The sequence below is a fragment of the Dermochelys coriacea genome, chromosome 6, assembly GCF_009764565.3.
Source record: "Dermochelys coriacea isolate rDerCor1 chromosome 6, rDerCor1.pri.v4, whole genome shotgun sequence".
Taxonomy (NCBI): Eukaryota; Metazoa; Chordata; order Testudines; family Dermochelyidae; genus Dermochelys; species Dermochelys coriacea.
Window position 1 is genome coordinate 11,710,065 of NC_050073.1, and position 18,575 is coordinate 11,728,639.

General features: G+C 49.1%; 1 protein-coding gene across 15 annotated transcripts in view; it reads right to left on the minus strand.

The window, feature by feature from the left end:
* RAB3IL1 (RAB3A interacting protein like 1) overlaps nt 1-18,575 on the minus strand; it is a 74,265-nt gene that overhangs the window by 32,607 nt on the left and 23,083 nt on the right. For 6 of the 15 annotated variants that reach the window (XR_005293701.2, XR_005293699.2, XR_005293698.2 and 3 more), the window contains exons 6-11: nt 15,592-15,717; nt 14,657-14,785; nt 14,399-14,511; nt 13,225-13,248; nt 10,421-10,520; nt 8,862-8,928 (exon numbers count right to left, since the gene is read on the minus strand). Coding sequence is in view for 10 of the 15 variants with exons in the window: in XM_038407164.2 (XP_038263092.1) it covers nt 8,862-8,928; nt 10,421-10,520; nt 13,225-13,248; nt 14,399-14,511; nt 14,657-14,785; nt 15,592-15,717 (559 nt within the window). In the remaining 5 variants the exon portion in view is untranslated. Of the gene's footprint in view, nt 1-1,840; nt 2,883-5,536; nt 8,324-8,861; nt 8,929-10,420; nt 10,521-11,350; nt 12,012-13,224; nt 13,249-14,398; nt 14,512-14,656; nt 14,786-15,591; nt 15,718-18,575 lie in introns of those variants that run through there. The other 9 variants (XM_043517635.1, XM_043517631.1, XM_043517636.1 and 6 more) reach the window with 6 other exon arrangements.

Sequence of the window (18,575 nt, forward strand, 5' to 3'; positions counted from 1 at the left end):
CAAGCTGCTTATAGGATCATTCTGTATCACACCCTAACATGTAATCAAGCTGCTTGTGGTAGCAGTGTATGCCTCATCTATAGCGCCACCTAGTGGGGGGAATGGAAAATAACAGAGCTATTACCGTAGCTCACGAAAGCTTATGCTCAAATAAATTTGTTAGTCTCTAAGGTGCCACAAGTACTCCTTATCTTTTTACTATTATACCAAGAGGCCCCATTGTGCTAGGTGCTGTTCAGAGCAGGAGCGACAGTCCTTGCCGAGGAGAGGTTATGATCTATCACAAACAATTCAGACTAATAAATCACTTTCCACATACACAGCACCTGAAGGATCTCCAAGCATTCTGTGAATGGGGCGGTCAGTTGGTTTACCACTGAAATGCTGCCACCTCTGCAGCAGATGCATGTCCAATTACTGGTCTAGCACCCAGGCCCCCTGCTGACAGGGTCTGGGAGTGTGGTGGCCTCGGTTCCCACTGAAGGAAATCTACACATCACTCAATTGCTTATGACCGGCTGCAAGGAGAATTCCACTCACACAGCTCATCTGAGGAGTGAGTACAAAGCATAGGGATGATGGACCCCATGTGGAGAGCACCCTGAGGAAAACAAAACCAAAGAGGACACCGCTCCCAATGCCTACCTCTGCATGGATACATCACTTGGGGGGGAAGGTGATATTTCTAGACTCAGCCCTCTGTGCTGGGAGGCATGAATGACTGATTCTCAGCTACACATTACAGGCCAAAGAGCCCATTTCTGATCTCACCCACACTGGTGTAAATCTAGAGTAACTCAATGACCTTCAGTGTACACTGAGCTTGGTGTTAGGTTGTAGTGAGGACACTACATTCCTGCTCTCTGTGACTATAAAAAGTCTGTTCGCTCCATTCTAACACCATTTCTGTTCTCTGATCTGGGAATTCGGACCTTCAGCACCACCTCCCTGGCTGCAGCTGCTGGGGTTGGAGCAATTTCCCTATTCACTGCACCTGTGACACTACACAGAAGATAAGTTTGCTGCTTAGCTTAACCTCGCCCCTGTGCTTTCTTCATAGCCTGTGCCCAGGCACGGGAATGAAACAAAGGAGGTACAGCAGCTTGTTTTAGATCCCTTCAGACACAGAAGAGTTCCAAGGGCTGATTCTCCTCCCATTTATGCTGGTATAAATCCATCGAGAGAGAGAGCTGTAAGGCTGATGGGAGATCAGCACCAGGTCCTCGCTGTCTTACTGTTGTCACAGGAATCAGTATGGTCCTGGCAGCCTTCCTGCCTGTTTGCTCCTGCACAGCCATGGACAGTTTTCCTTCTGATTTCCTTCCCAGATATTTCCAGAGAGGGAAGGACTTGGCTGTGTCTGAAAGTACCAACTGTCCCCCAGGGCAGCTGCAGCATGCTCAGAAGTTAGACTGCTGCCAACTCTAACCATCCCCTCCAGCTCTCAACTCAGGAATCCCAGCAGCCACACTGGCACCAGCCCTGATCGCAGAACAGAATTTGCAAAGCATCCTGGACAAAAGAACCATGCAAGAGTGGAAGCCAGATTTCCTTTAGCCGCACACATACCTCTAGGGTTACCGAGTGCTGTGGCACAGACCCAGCAGGTGTCATACACTCTGGGAGCTCACCCACCAACTCATCCCAGAGTTGTCTAACAGCAGCGCTCTGCTAGAGACCACCTTCAGCCCAACCTGCTGGAGTAACTCCCCAGCTGCCCTGCACCATCCCTTCTTACTCAGTAACTACTAATCACCTTGGTGGCAATAAAAACGAATAAAACCTGGGGGACTCGGGCAGGTCACAAGGGAAAAGGACAATGACTGAAAGACACCGGCACTGGCTGGTAGGCATCTTTATTGTAGCCCAGCCTCCACACCCAAAAGCTTGAGGGAAATGGCAGCCAGCTTGACCGAAGGCAGCCTATTTCTTCAGTCCTATGGAAAGGCAGGGGAAATGGTGGCCATTTTGAATAGGGGAAGAAATTCATGAATTTGATGCCATTTGATTCCCCCTCAAGTCTGCCATGAACATACCAACTGCCACAGACAGGCAAGAGGGGACTACAGGGAGAGAGACACAGCAAGGGAGCTAGGAATCGATGGGATTACAAGCGTGCTTCACCCATGTATTTGAGGGTAGAACTGGACCTTTATGGGCTCAGAACCAAATTCTGCCCTGACCTACGCCCCATGCAAGTCCGTAGATGTAGGTGTGACTGTGGGAACAGTTAAGCCCACGGTGAGTATTAGACCCTCTATCCCTCTGCTTTAGGATCAGTATAAGCCTTCACACCCAAACCCTTCTAAGCAAGATGGGGCGGGGGCACAACCCTCCTGAGCCTTCCCTGTGGGACAGTGCCAGAGGAGGAGGAAGGAAAGGCTGAAGAGCAACCAGTTTAGGTGGGATTTTCCTTCTGAGTGGTTGTTTTGTGCCAGTCTGAGCCCAGGTGAAACTCAAGGCCTGCGAAGATGTACAAGTTTAGAATAGCGGATTAAGCTGTGAGAGCCCTGAGGGAAAGGAACGGAGACTCAGCACTTGGGACGTCTCACACTAGGCCCAAACACCATGTGATACGCTGTAGGGAATAGCCACGCGCTGGGCCCAGGGACATGGAACTGATAAACACATCTGCTGGCTGTGACCTACATCTGCTTTTCCAGCCAGGATCTGCAGAGGCACGCACGGTATCTTATTGGCATTACAACAGCCAATGTGCCCAGTGTGAGATCAGCACCCACTGGCAGGGAGCTGCCATACTCTCTCCAGGAACACGCAGGCGCTCTGTGGGGAGGAAAACAGATACACCAGCCGAAGTTCCTCGCTCTTCTAGGAGGAACCATCATGAAAGTGGCCCAAGGGGGCTGCATCCGATTTCTTTTCTGCACGGGAGAAATGAAGCATCTTTCAGTCAAGCTTCATTTGAAATCAGAGGGATACTCTGGGATGGAAGGAGCAGGCACAGCCCATTTGTTTCTGAAACCTCTCAGAGCTTAGCCTCAGTTCCCTCTTGGTGGAATAAAGGCTTAATTCATCCTTGCTCAGGGCCCCTTTGCACTAGCCCAGCTGGCACAAAAAGGCCATAGGACCACCCTGAGATCGCTTCCCCTCCCAAGGAATAAACCTGGCAGAGAAGGCCCATACTCCAGCTGTGCCACTCTACCCTGCCTCCGCATGAGCACCAGGCACAGAGGGCATGGTGAGGCAGAGCACAGGCAGGCTGGAGGGACAGGCCATGGCAGATCCGCTGTGCCCCTGCAATGACTCACAGCAGCCAGATGCTGGGGCACAGTTTAAGGCAGGCCTGAGCACCATGTCTGGGGACTGAACCATTGCCCACAGTCTCTGAATGATTTCCCACTGTTCCTGTGCTGGCATGGTGTGGAGTCTGCCCCTATGTTCCCTGCCTGAGTGTGTGTGGTCTCTTCCTCCAGATAATTATCCTCCCTAATCAAATCAAGCCCCAGCTGCTGGGTAAGTCTGACTCCAGCAGGGATCTAGATGCACTCAGCAGGCCAGTTCACTCTTGGCACATCCCTCAGGCCTGTAGGAAGCTAAATTGCCTCTGAATTAGGGCTAACCCTCCCCTGTGGGGAAGGCAAAAGCATGGAAGCTCTACCTTGAAAAGGTAATGTTTCTTTTGCAGCTGGAGGGGAGACAGGCTTAGGAGGAATAAAACAGTGCTGAGGCGAGAAAGGCCACCTCGCTCTCAGTAAGAGAGGCTGTTTAAACAGGACAATACCGGTAAGGAGATAATGATGCACCCAGGAGACCAGTCACATCTATGCCTTCCAGTGGGCTGCTAAAAGGCGAGTCAGGCCCTGCCAGAATGATTTCCTAGAATCCCACTGGATCCCAAAGTCATGGGCTGGGATTGCCCACTGCTTCGGTGCAGGAGAGTCTAATGTGCTGTAATGACACAGGAGAAAGGAGGCTAAATGCTGGGGAACCCACACCTTCCATCACTGGGTGCCCATTTTCAAAGGTAATCACGGATATGTCCGGGCCCCAGTGCAGGTCCCACACCCACCTACTGAAGGTAGACTGCTAGGAGTATTGGTCCTGGGGAAACGGTGTAATTAGGAGAAGAGGATCATTGAATAGGTGGGTTTCTGGGACAGACAGTCCATCCTGTGAAGTCCTGTAGGTGGTGATCTTACAAATAGACAGGTTTTAGGAGGCACCAATCCCATAGGAGAGGGATTCCTGGTGGTTATGTTGCCTCAACAAAATGAAGAGCACTATCCACTGTCAGGCTGTAACACCAGGTAGCATCCCTTGCTTGGTTCCTGCCAGACCAAGGAGAAACAGGCCAGATCACAGAGCAGGAGAGACTCTTCATTCAGTGGAATACACAGAGAGACTTGGCTGTCCAGATCCTCACAAATGACTCTGGCTCCCAGCCACCCCTGTTAGCTGCACTAATTCTGCATGAGACTGAGCTCTCATTTAGCTGTGCCTGCTCTAACTAGCAGTGGAGGCTGTGCTGTTCCACACCTCAGTCCCATGCCTGCCAAAGCTCCAGTGCAGAAATGAATGGGAATTGCCTGGTATTGGCCTCCCCTGCCCCTACTGAAGTCAATGGGAGTTTGGCTGTTGAGTCTTTAGGGGCATGCTCCAGGTTTGTTGGAAGTGAATGAATTGCTATAAAACCACGGCCTTAGGACACATGTATTGCCAACTCACATGGAGAGCTGAAAACTTCCCAGGATCCTTTTATATTTAAGTGAGAACTGACCTCCAGGGCATCTTCAACCCCAGCAGTGATTGGGAATGGCATTTGGCTGCTGTGTAAACTCATCTGAGGTGATCTCTTGCAGCTGGTCCCCACTGAAGGCTGAGGGTGACCCTGATGCAGCAAATGATTTAGACTCTAATTTAGCACATTTCTGCTCTGATCTTACACCCTGCACCTTGTTCATCTTTGATTTGCTGAGTTTCTTTCCCAGTCACCAGGTCCCACATGGCAGAAGTGAAGATGTGGTGCTGCAAACCCCCTTAAAACTCAGCATTTGCCCAACCAGTAAAACAATTATAACCAATCTACCCCCATCTACAACAGTGGGGTTTGAACCCAGCAACCTTCAGCTCCAGCATCTACTCCTTGAGCTAAAGAGTTAACTCTCCTGGGCAGAGGGGGTAGCAGACACATAAAAATCCTATGCCGCTAGAGGGAGGCAAAGACCCACATTCTCCTAAACTGGCTACACAATCACTGCCATTCCACTCTTTATGTAATAGTACCATGGTATCCCCTGTTCCTATTGCAATACTGCAGTTCCAGTATCTCGGATTTGCCAGTTCCTACAGTGGCACCAGGGCATCTCCTAGTCTAAGCAGTGCAGGAACCCAAGGTGGTGCACTATGAGCAGCAATTCCACACCAATCCATGTGCCCTACATAAACTCATCCTGAGGATCCTTAGTCCAGCTTATCACCACAGAGCTACAGTATTTGGATCCTCATTTTGGCCACTAAACTGCTTCCCTGCCCTCCCTTGGTGTGGCCAAGCCAAATATGGAGTCTGGAATTGTGATTCTTCCTCTAGGCAAAGGTTTATTTTCCTTTATAAAGAGCAGAGTGCAGCCACCTTGCTGTTTAAATTGAGCAATTAACACATTGTTTTTGTCTTACATTTAAAACAAAGTGTCTAGACCAATAACAGCTTGCAGTTCTCTAGCTCCTTTCATCCCAAAGCACTTTACAAACTGATAGGAAAATCTACACAGAAGGATCATCTCACCCACTGCTGACCTGCAGTGACCTCCAGGCTGGAACACAGCAGCTGGTTAACAGCACACAGCAACATTACATAGCAATTTAGAGCAGAAACCAAAGAAAAATAGATACAGGTGGAACTGCAAGGAAAGAGCTGAAATCTGAATCTGAGGAGGACATTCTCAGCTTTCCCTCATCACAGCTGGTGTAAATCAGAATAGCTCCACTGGACTCAGAGATGCTGATTCACACCAGCTCAAACGCTGGCACCCAGCCTAGCTTGTCCTTAAATACTCTCTCTCCAGGTCTGTAATTCACAGCGTAAAACATCTTCCCTTGCAGAAAACAGCTAATATTTTTTAGCCAGGATCAGAGTGAGGATTTCCAGGGCACCCAGCTGCTGAAGAGGAATTAAACCTTGCAATCCCACTATGGCTCGTGGCTGTCGAAGCACAAGCAGTGGGGCCACAACTGGGTGCTGGTGTTTCAGACCAGCCCTGTTCCAAGTAGGAAGAGGCAGGTACCATGGGAGCATTTCCAGCATCCTCCTCTCAGCTACCTCTGGGGAGCAGGACTTGAGTTTCACTTATTGACCAACCCTTTGCTTGCAAGTGCCACTGTATGCCATCAGGGGGGCACCAAGGGCCACCAGGCAGAGCATCCCGCAAAGCAGCAGGGCGCAGCCAGCATTCGCGCAATCAAGGGAGTGCCTCTCCCAGGATTGCTGCCCCACGCTCAAGAGGCTCTTATGCAACGAGGCATCTGCTGACCTGCAAACAGCCCAGAGGTTCTATTGCCATTTGCCCCCCGGTCCCAGACAAACGCAAAGCAGAACGGAAGGCGACTCACACACAGCGTTTTCCTTTGCACATCATCAGATTACTTGTGCAGTAGCTCCTCCGGGGAGAGGCTGTGATGTCACAGATGATCCGAGTCTGAGTGCCGATGGGCCAAATCATGCCTCTGCTGATGGCAGTGGAGTTACATCACAGAGAAACGTGGCCCAGCAGCACCATGTGAGATGATGCAACAGCACAGGACGGCAGCCGAGATGATGACATAGTAGACAAGGTTAATTGTTCAGTTATAAAGACAACCCAAGGCAAGGATCATGGCTTTGCAAGATTCTGTACAGCACCATGTATATTTAAATGTCTGAACCCAAGCCACTGGGAGTCCAAGGATTTCAATGAGCTTTGGATCAGGCCCTTCCAGCACTACTGCATATACTCCTATATTAACGACAGTGGGAGGGGAGTTGTGAGCTGCAGGGGGGCCTAGGAGATGGTTGCCCCAGGCGCTGTCACCCACATGCAGTGGTGTCTCAGGGCTCCCCTGCTGGTGAGCCGGGAGACCTTTAAGGAAGCACTGACAAGGCTCGGGTCCAATACAAGAGTCACTGGGTGAAATTCTACAGCCTCTGTTATACAGGAGGTCAGACTAGATGATCTAATGGTTCCTCCTGGCCTTAATCTAGCAGCACAGAAGTGAATGCCCAGGGCCAGAGCCTATAACTGGCCACTGAGTAGTGACTGCCTGAGTTGGGGGCTATAAGGAGAGCCAGAGAGGAGACAGCCCCAGGGAGGTGAATGCCTGAAGCCACAGCCTAGAAACAGGAGTGGCTAGGAGGCATCTTGGCTGGGGTTTAGAGCAGAGCATGCTCATTCCTGCAGTGAGCAGGGCACCGCTGCCTCTCGAGGACCTGAAGAGACACTGTCTGCAGCTTAGTACAGCCAACCTCAGCATAGCTGTGGCCAGCTTTTCTGTTCTGCAATTTCCATTTGCACTAAGACTGAGGCCCCAGGCACAGAGCTTTGGCCTATGCTGTAGCTCTCCAGCTCCGAGCTGGATTACAAAACCAAACCCTGAGCTGAAAAGAGAATCAAACCCCTCTTTGTGACTGAGCGAATGGAGAGTGACTCCGATAGGCAACTGCCAGAGGAGCAGGGAAGCACTTGGAAAACATGCTTTGCATGGCTCTCATTGAGGTTATTGTGCGGTGCTGGCATTTGCAGGGGGCACTAATGAGGGCTGGGGGCACAGCTGGGCAATACTGCACCCCTGCCTCGCTCAGGCAGAGGGGTGGATGTGGGAAGGCCCAGCTGCAGTTCGGTGCCGAAGGACCCACTGCCAAACAGGGGAGCCCAGGACCCATTTCATGCACGGCAGGTCTGGGAGAATCCGCAGAAGCAAGATCGTGTATAAAATTAAAAAAAACTGGCTATAGGCAGCATACAGAAAAGGGTCCACTATGGACAGAACTTGGAGCTGGCCACCCCCCAGAGCTCAAAGGACCAGCCCATCTCTGGGAGGAGAGGGGATGTCTGCATCTCAGTCACTGTGAAAACGGCAGCAAGGAGGCCTTTGGAGGGGGGAACTCATGCTCCTCCCCTCTGCAGTTCATGTCAGGCCAGGAGAGGGAGGGAACCCCGTGGGCGTAGATGCATTGCCTCAGTCTGTCTGCCTGCTGGCGTATGTGACCTTCACGCTGGGGCAGCTCCCTTCAGACGGCAAGGCCCAGCCTACATCGCGCTGGGGTAGAAGCCCAGCTTGGCCATGGACATTTCCCTCCTGAGCCGCATGATTTCCCAGTACATCGGCTCCACTGCAAAGCAAAGGGGCAGGGGGGTTAGCCAGCCCCACGCTAGGCACCGTGCGAGCCACCTGGCTCAGCCCCCTCCCCTATGAGTGGGACGTAGCTCCACACAGAGAGTACACGTGGACTGGAGTGAGCCACAGGAATAGGACCATCCTGCTCAGCCAGCCCTGCAGCATGAGGCACAGCCCCCAAAGCACAGAGTGTGAGCACCTCCTTTCTTTCTCCACCCCACTCCTGCCCGTCCCACATCTCAGGCCTCTTGTCCCCCTCCCTTGCTTCCCTGCCCCTTTACTGACCTCTCTCCCTCAACCTGTCTAGAGCTCTCCACATCTCCCTCCCATTCAGCTAGCCTGGGGCCCTCCCATCCCTCCAGAGCATTTACTAGGCTGAGGGAAAATCCCATCTGCCCTCTTGCCTCCCTTCACTGAACATTAGGAACTTAGTCCCTTTCTGCAACAGGGAGCAGCCCTTGCAATAGCTCCCACTGACCAGCAGTGGGCAGCCACACCCAACCCTCTGCTGGGGGCCACCAGCTGCCTCTTACCATCCTGTCTCACCAAGCCCTGCTGGATGTAGCGAATGTAGGTGAAGAAGTTGCATACGGCTGTGATCTGGGGGGAGAGAGAGAGAGAGAGAGACAGACAGACATTGCTGTAAAATGGCCTCACGAATAATAATAATAGCACAGCAGGGGCTGGCCAAACCAAAGGCAGATACACTGGCCAGAGGACACCTCTTCCTTAAGGCTGCAGGGTTTGGCATCGCCACTACCCATCTCAGTGCTTTGGCGTCATCCTCTACGCTCACAGGGCTGATTTTCACAAGTGCAGAGCACCCACAACTCCAGCTGGAGTCAATGGGAGCTCAGCACTAATGTCTAATTTGCACTAATTTGGAAATCCTGGCACAAACCCATGGGACTCTCCATGGCAGGAGGAGGAGAGTAAAGTGGGATAGGCAGGGGAAGTGCAGATATACGGCTAGACTGGGAGTAAAGGGTGGTGGAGTGTAATTTCTGCTCTGCCACTGAGGCACTGTGTGACCTTGAGCAAGTCACTTCATCTCTCTGGGGCCCTATTTCCTCACCTGCAGCAATACTGAAGTACTTTGAGAATTATGGATGAAAAGAGCTTTCTAAGTCCTGTGTATTTTAAGCCAGGGATGAGAGTTAGGAGAGAGGCAGATATTTATGTGTATTCAGTATAAGAAATTAAGGCTGTGTAAAGATGAGCATGGGCTGGCAAAGTTTCACGACAATATTTGTAACTGAAACATCCTGGGCCAGAATTAAGGACCTAGAACTTTTGCACTTTGTGAACATTCAGACTTGAAAGGAAGAACTGAGCTCTGCTGAAAGAAGTTTTACAACATGGGAACTTCTTTTGTTTGAAAACAGCCCTAGTGAAAAACTACACTGTTTGTGCAAGGAGGGGTTGTGCTAAATTGGACTGTTTTTGTTGAAGTAACAAAGTTTGAGCTCTGTTGCCAATATCCCCCACAGCCCTATCCCAGACAGGGATTGCTGTAGGGAATGATTTGCTCCTTTAGGCCCCAAGTCAGCAAAGCACTTAAACACAAGGTTACCTTTTAGGCAAATGCTTGATAGCTTTGCTAAAGAGAGCTGAGCATAACCATTTGTTTAAGTACTTTGCTGAATCAGGGCCATAATAATACTGAATAATTTATCTGTTCAGTGCCCTCCAGAGTAAAAGGAGAGTCTGCTTCCAGAACAGCCTTAGTCACTGCTCTCCACTGCACAGTAACGAAACCCAGCATTCAAGGAACAGTGAAATATAGTGTTTGACAAAGGAAATCAAAGCTTCACAGAGAATCAAATCATGGAGAAGAGAGAAGTAAAGACATATTTTGAAAGTTACTGTTGCCTTAAATGAGTAACACAACCCAGACCACTGCACGGTATTGTACCCTGAGAAACAGGGCTGGGTAACAGCGATCAATGCAGACTGACTGAGAGCCAACCCAACTCTATCAGCCCAATTCACTCCTACTGTCTTCCGTGGAGCTACACCAGGGATTAATCTGTTTCAGTTCCTGGAAGGAGCTGGGGAGAAGAGCTGGCCCCTGGGATGCTGGAGGACTCACCCTGGCCCTGCAGGATGGTGAGATGTAATAATAGTTCCCAGAATCCCCCAGCTTGATGCGGTGTTTGCAGGCTCGGGACAGGCCACTCAGAGCACACTTCCTGCAGGGAGAAAAGAAAACAGTGAAAAGATAACTCCTGGAGGAACAGAGCATGGCAGCTAGCAACTTCCTCAAGCCAACCCCCAGCAGCCAGGTCGGAGTCAGTCAGAGGCCAGGAGAGGAAAGAGGAAGGTGGGATTTGAGTTCTCTGCTGCCAGGAACAATTCAATAAAAGCTGCAGGAAGGGACAAGTACAGGAGAATTCTCATCCTACATTTGCACAGGAGGCACCTGGAGCTACACAATCCCCAGGTAAACTGATACAGGGCCCTGCACAGCAGGGCTCCCCCGGATGGTCTGAAACCAGAAGGACATGCAGTGCTGGCAACAGGCCAGGAAAAAGCTGTTAGACATTAGGATAAAGCAATGTAACAAGTGTAAAGAGTTCTGTCTGTTCTCTGCACCCTCTCCATCATACATGCATTGGGGGTTACTCGGCCTTACGAAAAGGGGCTCTATATAATGTGAGGGGAGAAGGCTGTTCCTTCATCATGGCTCAGGGCTGGATCTGTTTGGTCAGAGTGCCGTACGACAGTTATCCGGACCGCCCCTGAGACCTAGTCTCGTTCACATCAGAAGGTCTGCGGCCAAGCTCAGATTTCAGTTTAGTTTCTCCACGCAGAAACATGGCACCATATGCTCCATACTCAGATTACGCAGATCTTTAAGTTGTTCCATTCTACTACTATCACTGTGGGAGTGTGGGGTTTTAGGACATATTCCCTCCATAATTCAGATTCCCTGATGGACCAGAGCCACTTGGACCACCCAGTCTGATCCCTGCATTTTGCAGGTCTCTCACTATTTTATTCTCATTAACTAGTCTCTAACCTTTTCTTGAACTCCGTAGCAATGGTGCCTTGTCCGACCATTCCCTTCACTACTCCGTTGCTCTGAGCATCCCTCTTAGACCTTCTTCTTCCTTATCTTTAAAGTTATTGCTCTTTGTCCTACCATCTTCCAAGACTGGGAATGTTCCCCTTTCTCAGTTTATATTGTTGTTACTCTGAAGGTATTTATAAACCAAAGGCCAGATCCTGAGCTCAGTCACACTGGTGTAAGTCCAGAATACCTCTGCTTTTACCTTGGCTCATGCCCAGTTCAGAGCCAAAGCCTGGAGCCCTTATTCAAGCAGAGTTTTCACTGAAGCCAATGGGAGTTTTACCAATGTTCCTCATCATCTGTCTCTGTGCACACAACCACTCACTGGGAATTGAACCCAGTTTCAAAACACAAGCCTCTATCTTGTGAGCTAAAAAGGACTAATTCCATTATCTGGACACAGTCGAAGGCTGATAATCTCTTCTACAGTCCAACCACAAAGGGGATATGTAATACTCTCTGGCAGCATGCTACTACATAGCTCCTTCAACTTCCCCTTATCCATGTCTTCTCTTCCAATCAGTGTATCATCTCTTTGTTCTCCTTTTACGCCTGCTCTTCCGGGAAGCTTATTCTGCTGGAACCCACAGCACAGTCGGTCAGTTCTAACCTGTGCCAATGTCACACAGAGGCCAAGTTCAAACATTAACTTTTAACTTCAAAACACAAATTTAAACAAGAAAAGGTTTATAAATTAAATCCCATCTGCAACAAAAGCGGAATGCCCATGTGGTCTGGCATCTTCATTGAATGACCACATGGACTATACACTGGGGCTCATATACCCAATGACTGCAGTTGTGATCTTGGAGGCAGTGAAGTTATAGTGCCCTCCAGAGTCCCTTTTAAATCAGATGGGGCCTGATCCAAAGCCCACTGAAACTGAGGGGAGTCTTTCCAGATCAAAGGCCAGGAGATGACGGGGTGTCCTGATTTTCTCTGACTCTTTTCAACTGTCTGTAAAGAGAACTCCAGTTTCCAGCATTTGCTGAAAAATTCCAGGAACATTTCCTGCATCACTCCATGCAGCCCAATAGGGATTTCCTGGGATTTCTCAGCATTTAACCATCGTCACATCCTTCTCAGTCCCCACGCCTCTGGGCGGGATGCTGGCTTCACTCCTTAGCTGTGAAAGTAGCTAGGATGGCCATGAATCAGGCAGGAAGAATCAGTGAGATTGGAAATGTGACACCAAATGTTCAGGTTTCAGAGTAGCAGCCGTGTTAGTCTGTATTCGCTAAAAGAAAAGGAGTAATTGTGGCACCTTAGAGACTAACAAATTTATTAGAGCATAAGCTTTCGTGAGAAATGCATCCGATGAAGTGAGCTGTAGCTCACGAAAGCTTATGCTCTAATAAATTTGTTAGTCTCTAAGGTGCCACAAGTACTCCTTTTCTTTTTACCAAATGTTCAGGAGGGCTTGTGAGCCTGTTTAATTATCTTCTCTCCCCCACTAGCAAGGGATTTAAACAGACAAACACACCAAAAAATAAAAGAAGAAGCCTGGCCTACGTTTTCTGAAGTGAAGAGTGATTTGGGCTTCCTGGTTTTCGAGACATATTAAAGGGAGAAGATTTTCAGAGAGTACCTAGCACTCACACTCCAGAAACCAGGTCTCTCTAAGTTGGGCCCAAAATCACTCGTCACTTTTAGGCATTTGTCCCAAAGAGTATTGTAAGTGGGACCTTCAATTCACCTTCCAGCATAAACAAGATTAAAAAAGTAACTGGCTAAACTCCAGCCTCAAAGCCATTAGTAACCAGGGGAGTTAGTAACTTGTTAATGGATCAGAGATCTTTAATCATTGGCTAAAAATCACTTACGTTACAATTTGTGACCGGAACCCACTGTGAGAAGAGACAAAAAGAACAAAAGGCAACCAGTCAGGATACACACAGGACGGCTTGATTTTGGCATGAGACTAGCACTCACAGAGTGATTTGTTTTGAGGAGAGAGAGAGAGAGAATGTGGAACAGCTTGCCATGCAGTCTGTGTGTCATTCAGGTCATTGCCTCGTGACATGACAGATGACCTTTGGCTTGGAAGAAGCTGCTGCTAGCAGCAGGAAAAAAACCAAGCTGACCTAAACACAACAGCTAAGTGAAATCCTCTCTCTTGATCAAGAAACAAAGCTCAGGAGTCTGACCCCTCTCTGTTTGCAGTGATACTGGATTGAAGCATTTCCTGCCACCGCCCTTCCTGGGGGAACCGAGGCCCTGAAACATCAGGAGCACAGACTGACAAGTGATTCCCAAGCTGTCACAGTAGTGACTCTGAAAACAGTTGATGCAGCTCTCAGGAGAGGTTGGGGTGAAAGATAGGGAGGAGAGATGGGGGAGCTCATTTTGCCACATTTCAAACCCATCTAGAGCATCATGGGTTCAAAAATGTGATGTGAACTTGGACACTATGAGACACATGCATAGGAGAAATTGCAAGAGGGGAGGAATAAAAAACACCATCTGCGAGTCACCCAGTCCTGCTGGCTCAGCTTCTGGGGGTTCTCCTAGCCCCAGTACATAGAAAATTCTGCCCTTGAGAGATAATGTTTTCAAATGACTCACCCTTGGGTGACTCCCCCCCGCCCCGAGTTTAAGTTAGAGGAAGAAAACATTCAGTAAGTTTGTGAACTCCAAATAGTTTTTCCAGCCCCCAAAAATGATTCAGGAGGACTCCAAAGCCTCAAACTCCATGTGGCTCAACCAGCCCCTAGCGGTAAGTGCCTGGATCCAGGCCAGCTGCTGGCCTTGGTTTGGGATGGGAAAAACACACTGTGAAGTATTAGCTAAAGAGGCATTTCTACACCAGACTACTCGGCTACTACCCAGTACTGCTCAGATGCTCAGGTGATGGAACCCCTAGAGAGACCTGAGATAATACTCTAGAGACACAGCAGAAGACTGAGCAGATGCGTGGGATGGAAGCTGCCATAGCCTGGGAGGAGACTGGATGTGAGAGTCAGTGATGGCTGAGGGAGCACCTGAGAGGTTCCTTACTTTGGTCCGCCACATTCCATCGCCGACACCTTCACCACAGGCAGTGCCTGGGTAGCCACAGGCTCTATGGTGAGTGTGTTCCGCTCCACGGCCTCCCGCACCAGCTCTGATAGCTACAGCAAGAAACACAGAACTGAATTCAGATCGGCAAAGCTCATGTCCAGTAAGGTGATGACTGCGCCCCTCCTCAGCATCAGTACAGCCTGAATGTCTGAGCAGAGCGATCCCCCAAGTCCTTGCTTCTGCTTCAGCGCTCACCTCCTGTTTGGTGAAGTCCAGGCAGGGCCCCACATCTTCCTGGTAAATCCTCTCCAGGAAGGAGCAGGATTTTTCCAGAGTCGGGGATTCCTTCCAGGCCTGGAACTCGGCGAACAGGATGGAGTCAACCTGCAGCGAGTGTCAGGGGAGACAGAGGAAGAGAGAAGGTGTGGGGTTGGGGAGAGGGGGAAAGACACCACAAGAGTTAGCACACCTATTCCCCAACTACAAGGCTGCCTTGGAACCTCAGCAGGAACTGCAGAGAAAAGCAGGATCGCCCCCAGAGGAACCTCTGCATCTGTCTTGTCTGCCACCCACATCACCATCTCTGTGACAGATTAACATGTCAGGTGAGGGTAGCTCAGTCTGAGGCCTGTGAAATGCCGGAGTTCCCCAAGGGAAAGGCAGAGTCCCCTCTGGGGGAGGCAGCCAGAGAGTGAGTGAATAGACCAAATTCCCCTCTCATCCCAGGGCTAGCCCACAATGGCAACGAAGTTCAGGACATAAAGGCAGAATCCCCTCGGAGAAAGAGGTCAATATAGCAAAGGAGTGAGTCAGGGAAAAGTTTTCAGTGAATAGCCATCACCATTTCTATCCATTTGTGTAGCAGGTGTGCTGGCCCTTTAAAAACAGGTCCAAACCCAGCAGCCTTGGAGCTGCGCAGCATGAAAAAAAACATAAGTGAACAAAGCAGCCCAGTCTGTCCTGACAGTGCACTAGCTCTATGCTATGGAGACTGCTCACCTGGTGCCAGGAGACAACTCCAGCGCCACAATATGGAAGTCAATTAGAGAAACAAAACAAAACAAAAAAAAAAATGAATGTTAGTGTCAAAGAAAGGGAGAGCTGAAAGGCTGAAGCTGGGAGAGGCTGGTGAATCCCACCCTCCCCCTAGCCTGTCCTCTGTGCCACATCTGTTCTAGCCCAGAGGTTACCTGCCGCAAGGAGGATGACGAGGAAGAATCTCCCACCAGGGCCTGCCAGCCTGGCTCATAGGTGATGTGGATGGCCTTCCCCGGGACAATACAGAGGAGCAGAGAGAGAAGAGTGGGCACCCCAAACTTTGAAGGACGAGTGGAGAGAAGAGACACAGATAAGGAAACAGTTCAGAGGGGCAGGCAGAGAAAGAAAGGCAAAAACATGAGACAGACAATACAGAAAAATCAAGTTCTGCCCATCAGCATGCCGAGTGCCTCTCAAAAGGTCGTAGGTTTTCTGCATTTCCTTGGCCTACGTTTTCAGAAGCAACAAGTGATTTGGGGTTGCTCAGTTTTTGGGTGCCCAGCTTGAGCTCCCTTAAAGAAACCCAATTTTCCCAACACGTTGAGCAACCTGGAGGCCCCATAAGTGTGTCAAGTCAGGCACCTAAAAACAGAGGCATTCAAATTCACTAGTCATGTTTTCAAAAATGTAGGCCCTGGATTTTAGGCAGCTGGTTAGCTGCACCAATGGAAATCCCTTGTGTAGACACAGTTTGCACCAGAGCAAGGGCGCAGTAAGGACCTTGCCAGGATTATGCATTTAGTGAGCAAGAAAGGGAAAATAATTACTATCTTTGGTATTCTACAAGCACCTTCCAGCCAAGAATTTCTCATTGATTACAAAAAGAAAAGGAGTACTTGTGGCACCTTAGAGACTAACAAATTTATTAGAGCATAAGCTTTCGTGAGCTACAGCTCACTTCATCGGATGCATTTGGTGGAAAAAACAGAGGAGAGATTTATATACACACACACAGAGAACATGAAACAATGGGTTTATCATACACACTGTAAGGAGAGTGATCACTTAAGATAAGCCATCACCAACAGCGGGGGGGGGGGGGGGGGGGGGGGGAACCTTTCATGGTGACAAGCAAGGTAGGCTAATTCCAGCAGTTAACAAGAATATCAGAGGAACAGTGGGGGGTGGGGTGGGAGGGAGAAATACCATGGGGAAATAGTTTTACTTTGTGTAATGACTCATCCATTCCCAGTCTCTATTCAAGCCTAAGTTAATTGTATCCAGTTTGCAAATTAATTCCAATTCAGCAGTCTCTCGTTGGAGTCTGTTTTTGAAGCTTTTTTGTTGAAGTATAGCCACTCTTAGGTCTGTGATCGAGTGACCAGAGAGATTGAAGTGTTCTCCAACTGGTTTTTGAATGTTATAATTCTTGACGTCTGATTTGTGTCCATTCATTCTTTTACGTAGAGACTGTCCAGTTTGGCCAATGTACATGGCAGAGGGGCATTGCTGGCACATGATGGCATATATCACATTGGTAGATGCGCAGGTGAACGAGCCTCTGATAGTGTGGCTGATGTGATTAGGCCCTGTGATGGTATCCCCTGAATAGATATGTGGACAGAGGTTGGCAACGGGCTTTGTTGCAAGGATAGGTTCCTGGGTTAGTGGTTCTGTTGTGTGGTGTGTGGTTGCTGGTGAGTATTTGCTTCAGATTGGGGGGCTGTCTGTAAGCAAGGACTGGTCTGTCTCCCAAGATCTGAGAGAGCGATGGCTCGTCCTTCAGGATAGGTTGTAGATCCTTGATGATGCGTTGGAGAGGTTTTAGTTGGGGGCTGAAGGTGATGGCTAGTGGCGTTCTGTTGTTTTCTTTGTTGGGCCTGTCCTGTAGTAGGTGACTTCTGGGTACTCTTCTGGCTCTGTCAATCTGTTTCTTCACTTCAGCAGGTGGGTATTGTAGTTGTAGGAATGCATGATAGAGATCTTGTAGGTGTTTGTCTCTGTCTGAGGGGTTGGAGCAAATGCGGTTATATCGTAGCGCTTGGCTGTAGACAATGGATCGAGTGGTATGATCTGGATGAAAGCTAGAGGCATGTAGGTAGGAATAGCGGTCAGTAGGTTTCCGATATAGGGTGGTGTTTATGTGACCATCGCTTATTAGCACCGTAGTGTCCAGGAAGTGGATCTCTTGTGTGGACTGGTCCAGGCTGAGGTTGATGGTGGGATGGAAATTGTTGAAATCATGGTGGAATTCCTCCAGGGCTTCTTTTCCATGGGTCCAGATGATGAAGATGTCATCAATGTAGCGCAAGTAGAGTAGGGGCATTAGGGGACGAGAGCTGAGGAAGCGTTGTTCTAAGTCAGCCATAAAAATGAATGGACACAAATCAGACGTCAAGAATTATAACATTCAAAAACCAGTTGGAGAACACTTCAATCTCTCTGGTCACTCGATCACAGACCTAAGAGTGGCTATACTTCAACAAAAAAGCTTCAAAAACAGACTCCAACGAGAGACTGCTGAATTGGAATTAATTTGCAAACTGGATACAATTAACTTAGGCTTGAATAGAGACTGGGAATGGATGAGTCATTACACAAAGTAAAACTATTTCCCCATGGTATTTCTCCCTCCCACCCCACCCCCCACTGTTCCTCTGATATTCTTGTTAACTGCTGGAATTAGCCTACCTGCTTGTCACCATGAAAGGTTTTCCTCCTTCCCCCCCCCCCCCCCCCGCTGTTGGTGATGGCTCATCTTAAGTGATCACTCTCCTTACAGTGTGTATGATAAACCCATTGTTTCATGTTCTCTGTGTGTGTGTATATAAATCTCTCCTCTGTTTTTTCCACCAAATGCATCCGATGAAGTGAGCTGTAGCTCACGAAAGCTTATGCTCTAATAAATTTGTTAGTCTCTAAGGTGCCACAAGTACTCCTTTTCTTTTTGCGAATACAGACTAACACGGCTGCTACTCTGAAATCATTGATTACAGACCTTCGGTGACTGACCCTCGTAACTATAGCAAGCAATTGACAGCATCAGCAAACACAGCCCTTTGTTGGTTATGAACTGCACGCAAACAGAGCAGGACTTTTACAAGTTTGTCCCCAAGTCACAACTGTTCAGCTAATGCCTGGCACTGGCTGCGCTAGCTTTTCAGCTGTTTGATGTCAGTGAGGCAATAGTGCAGCT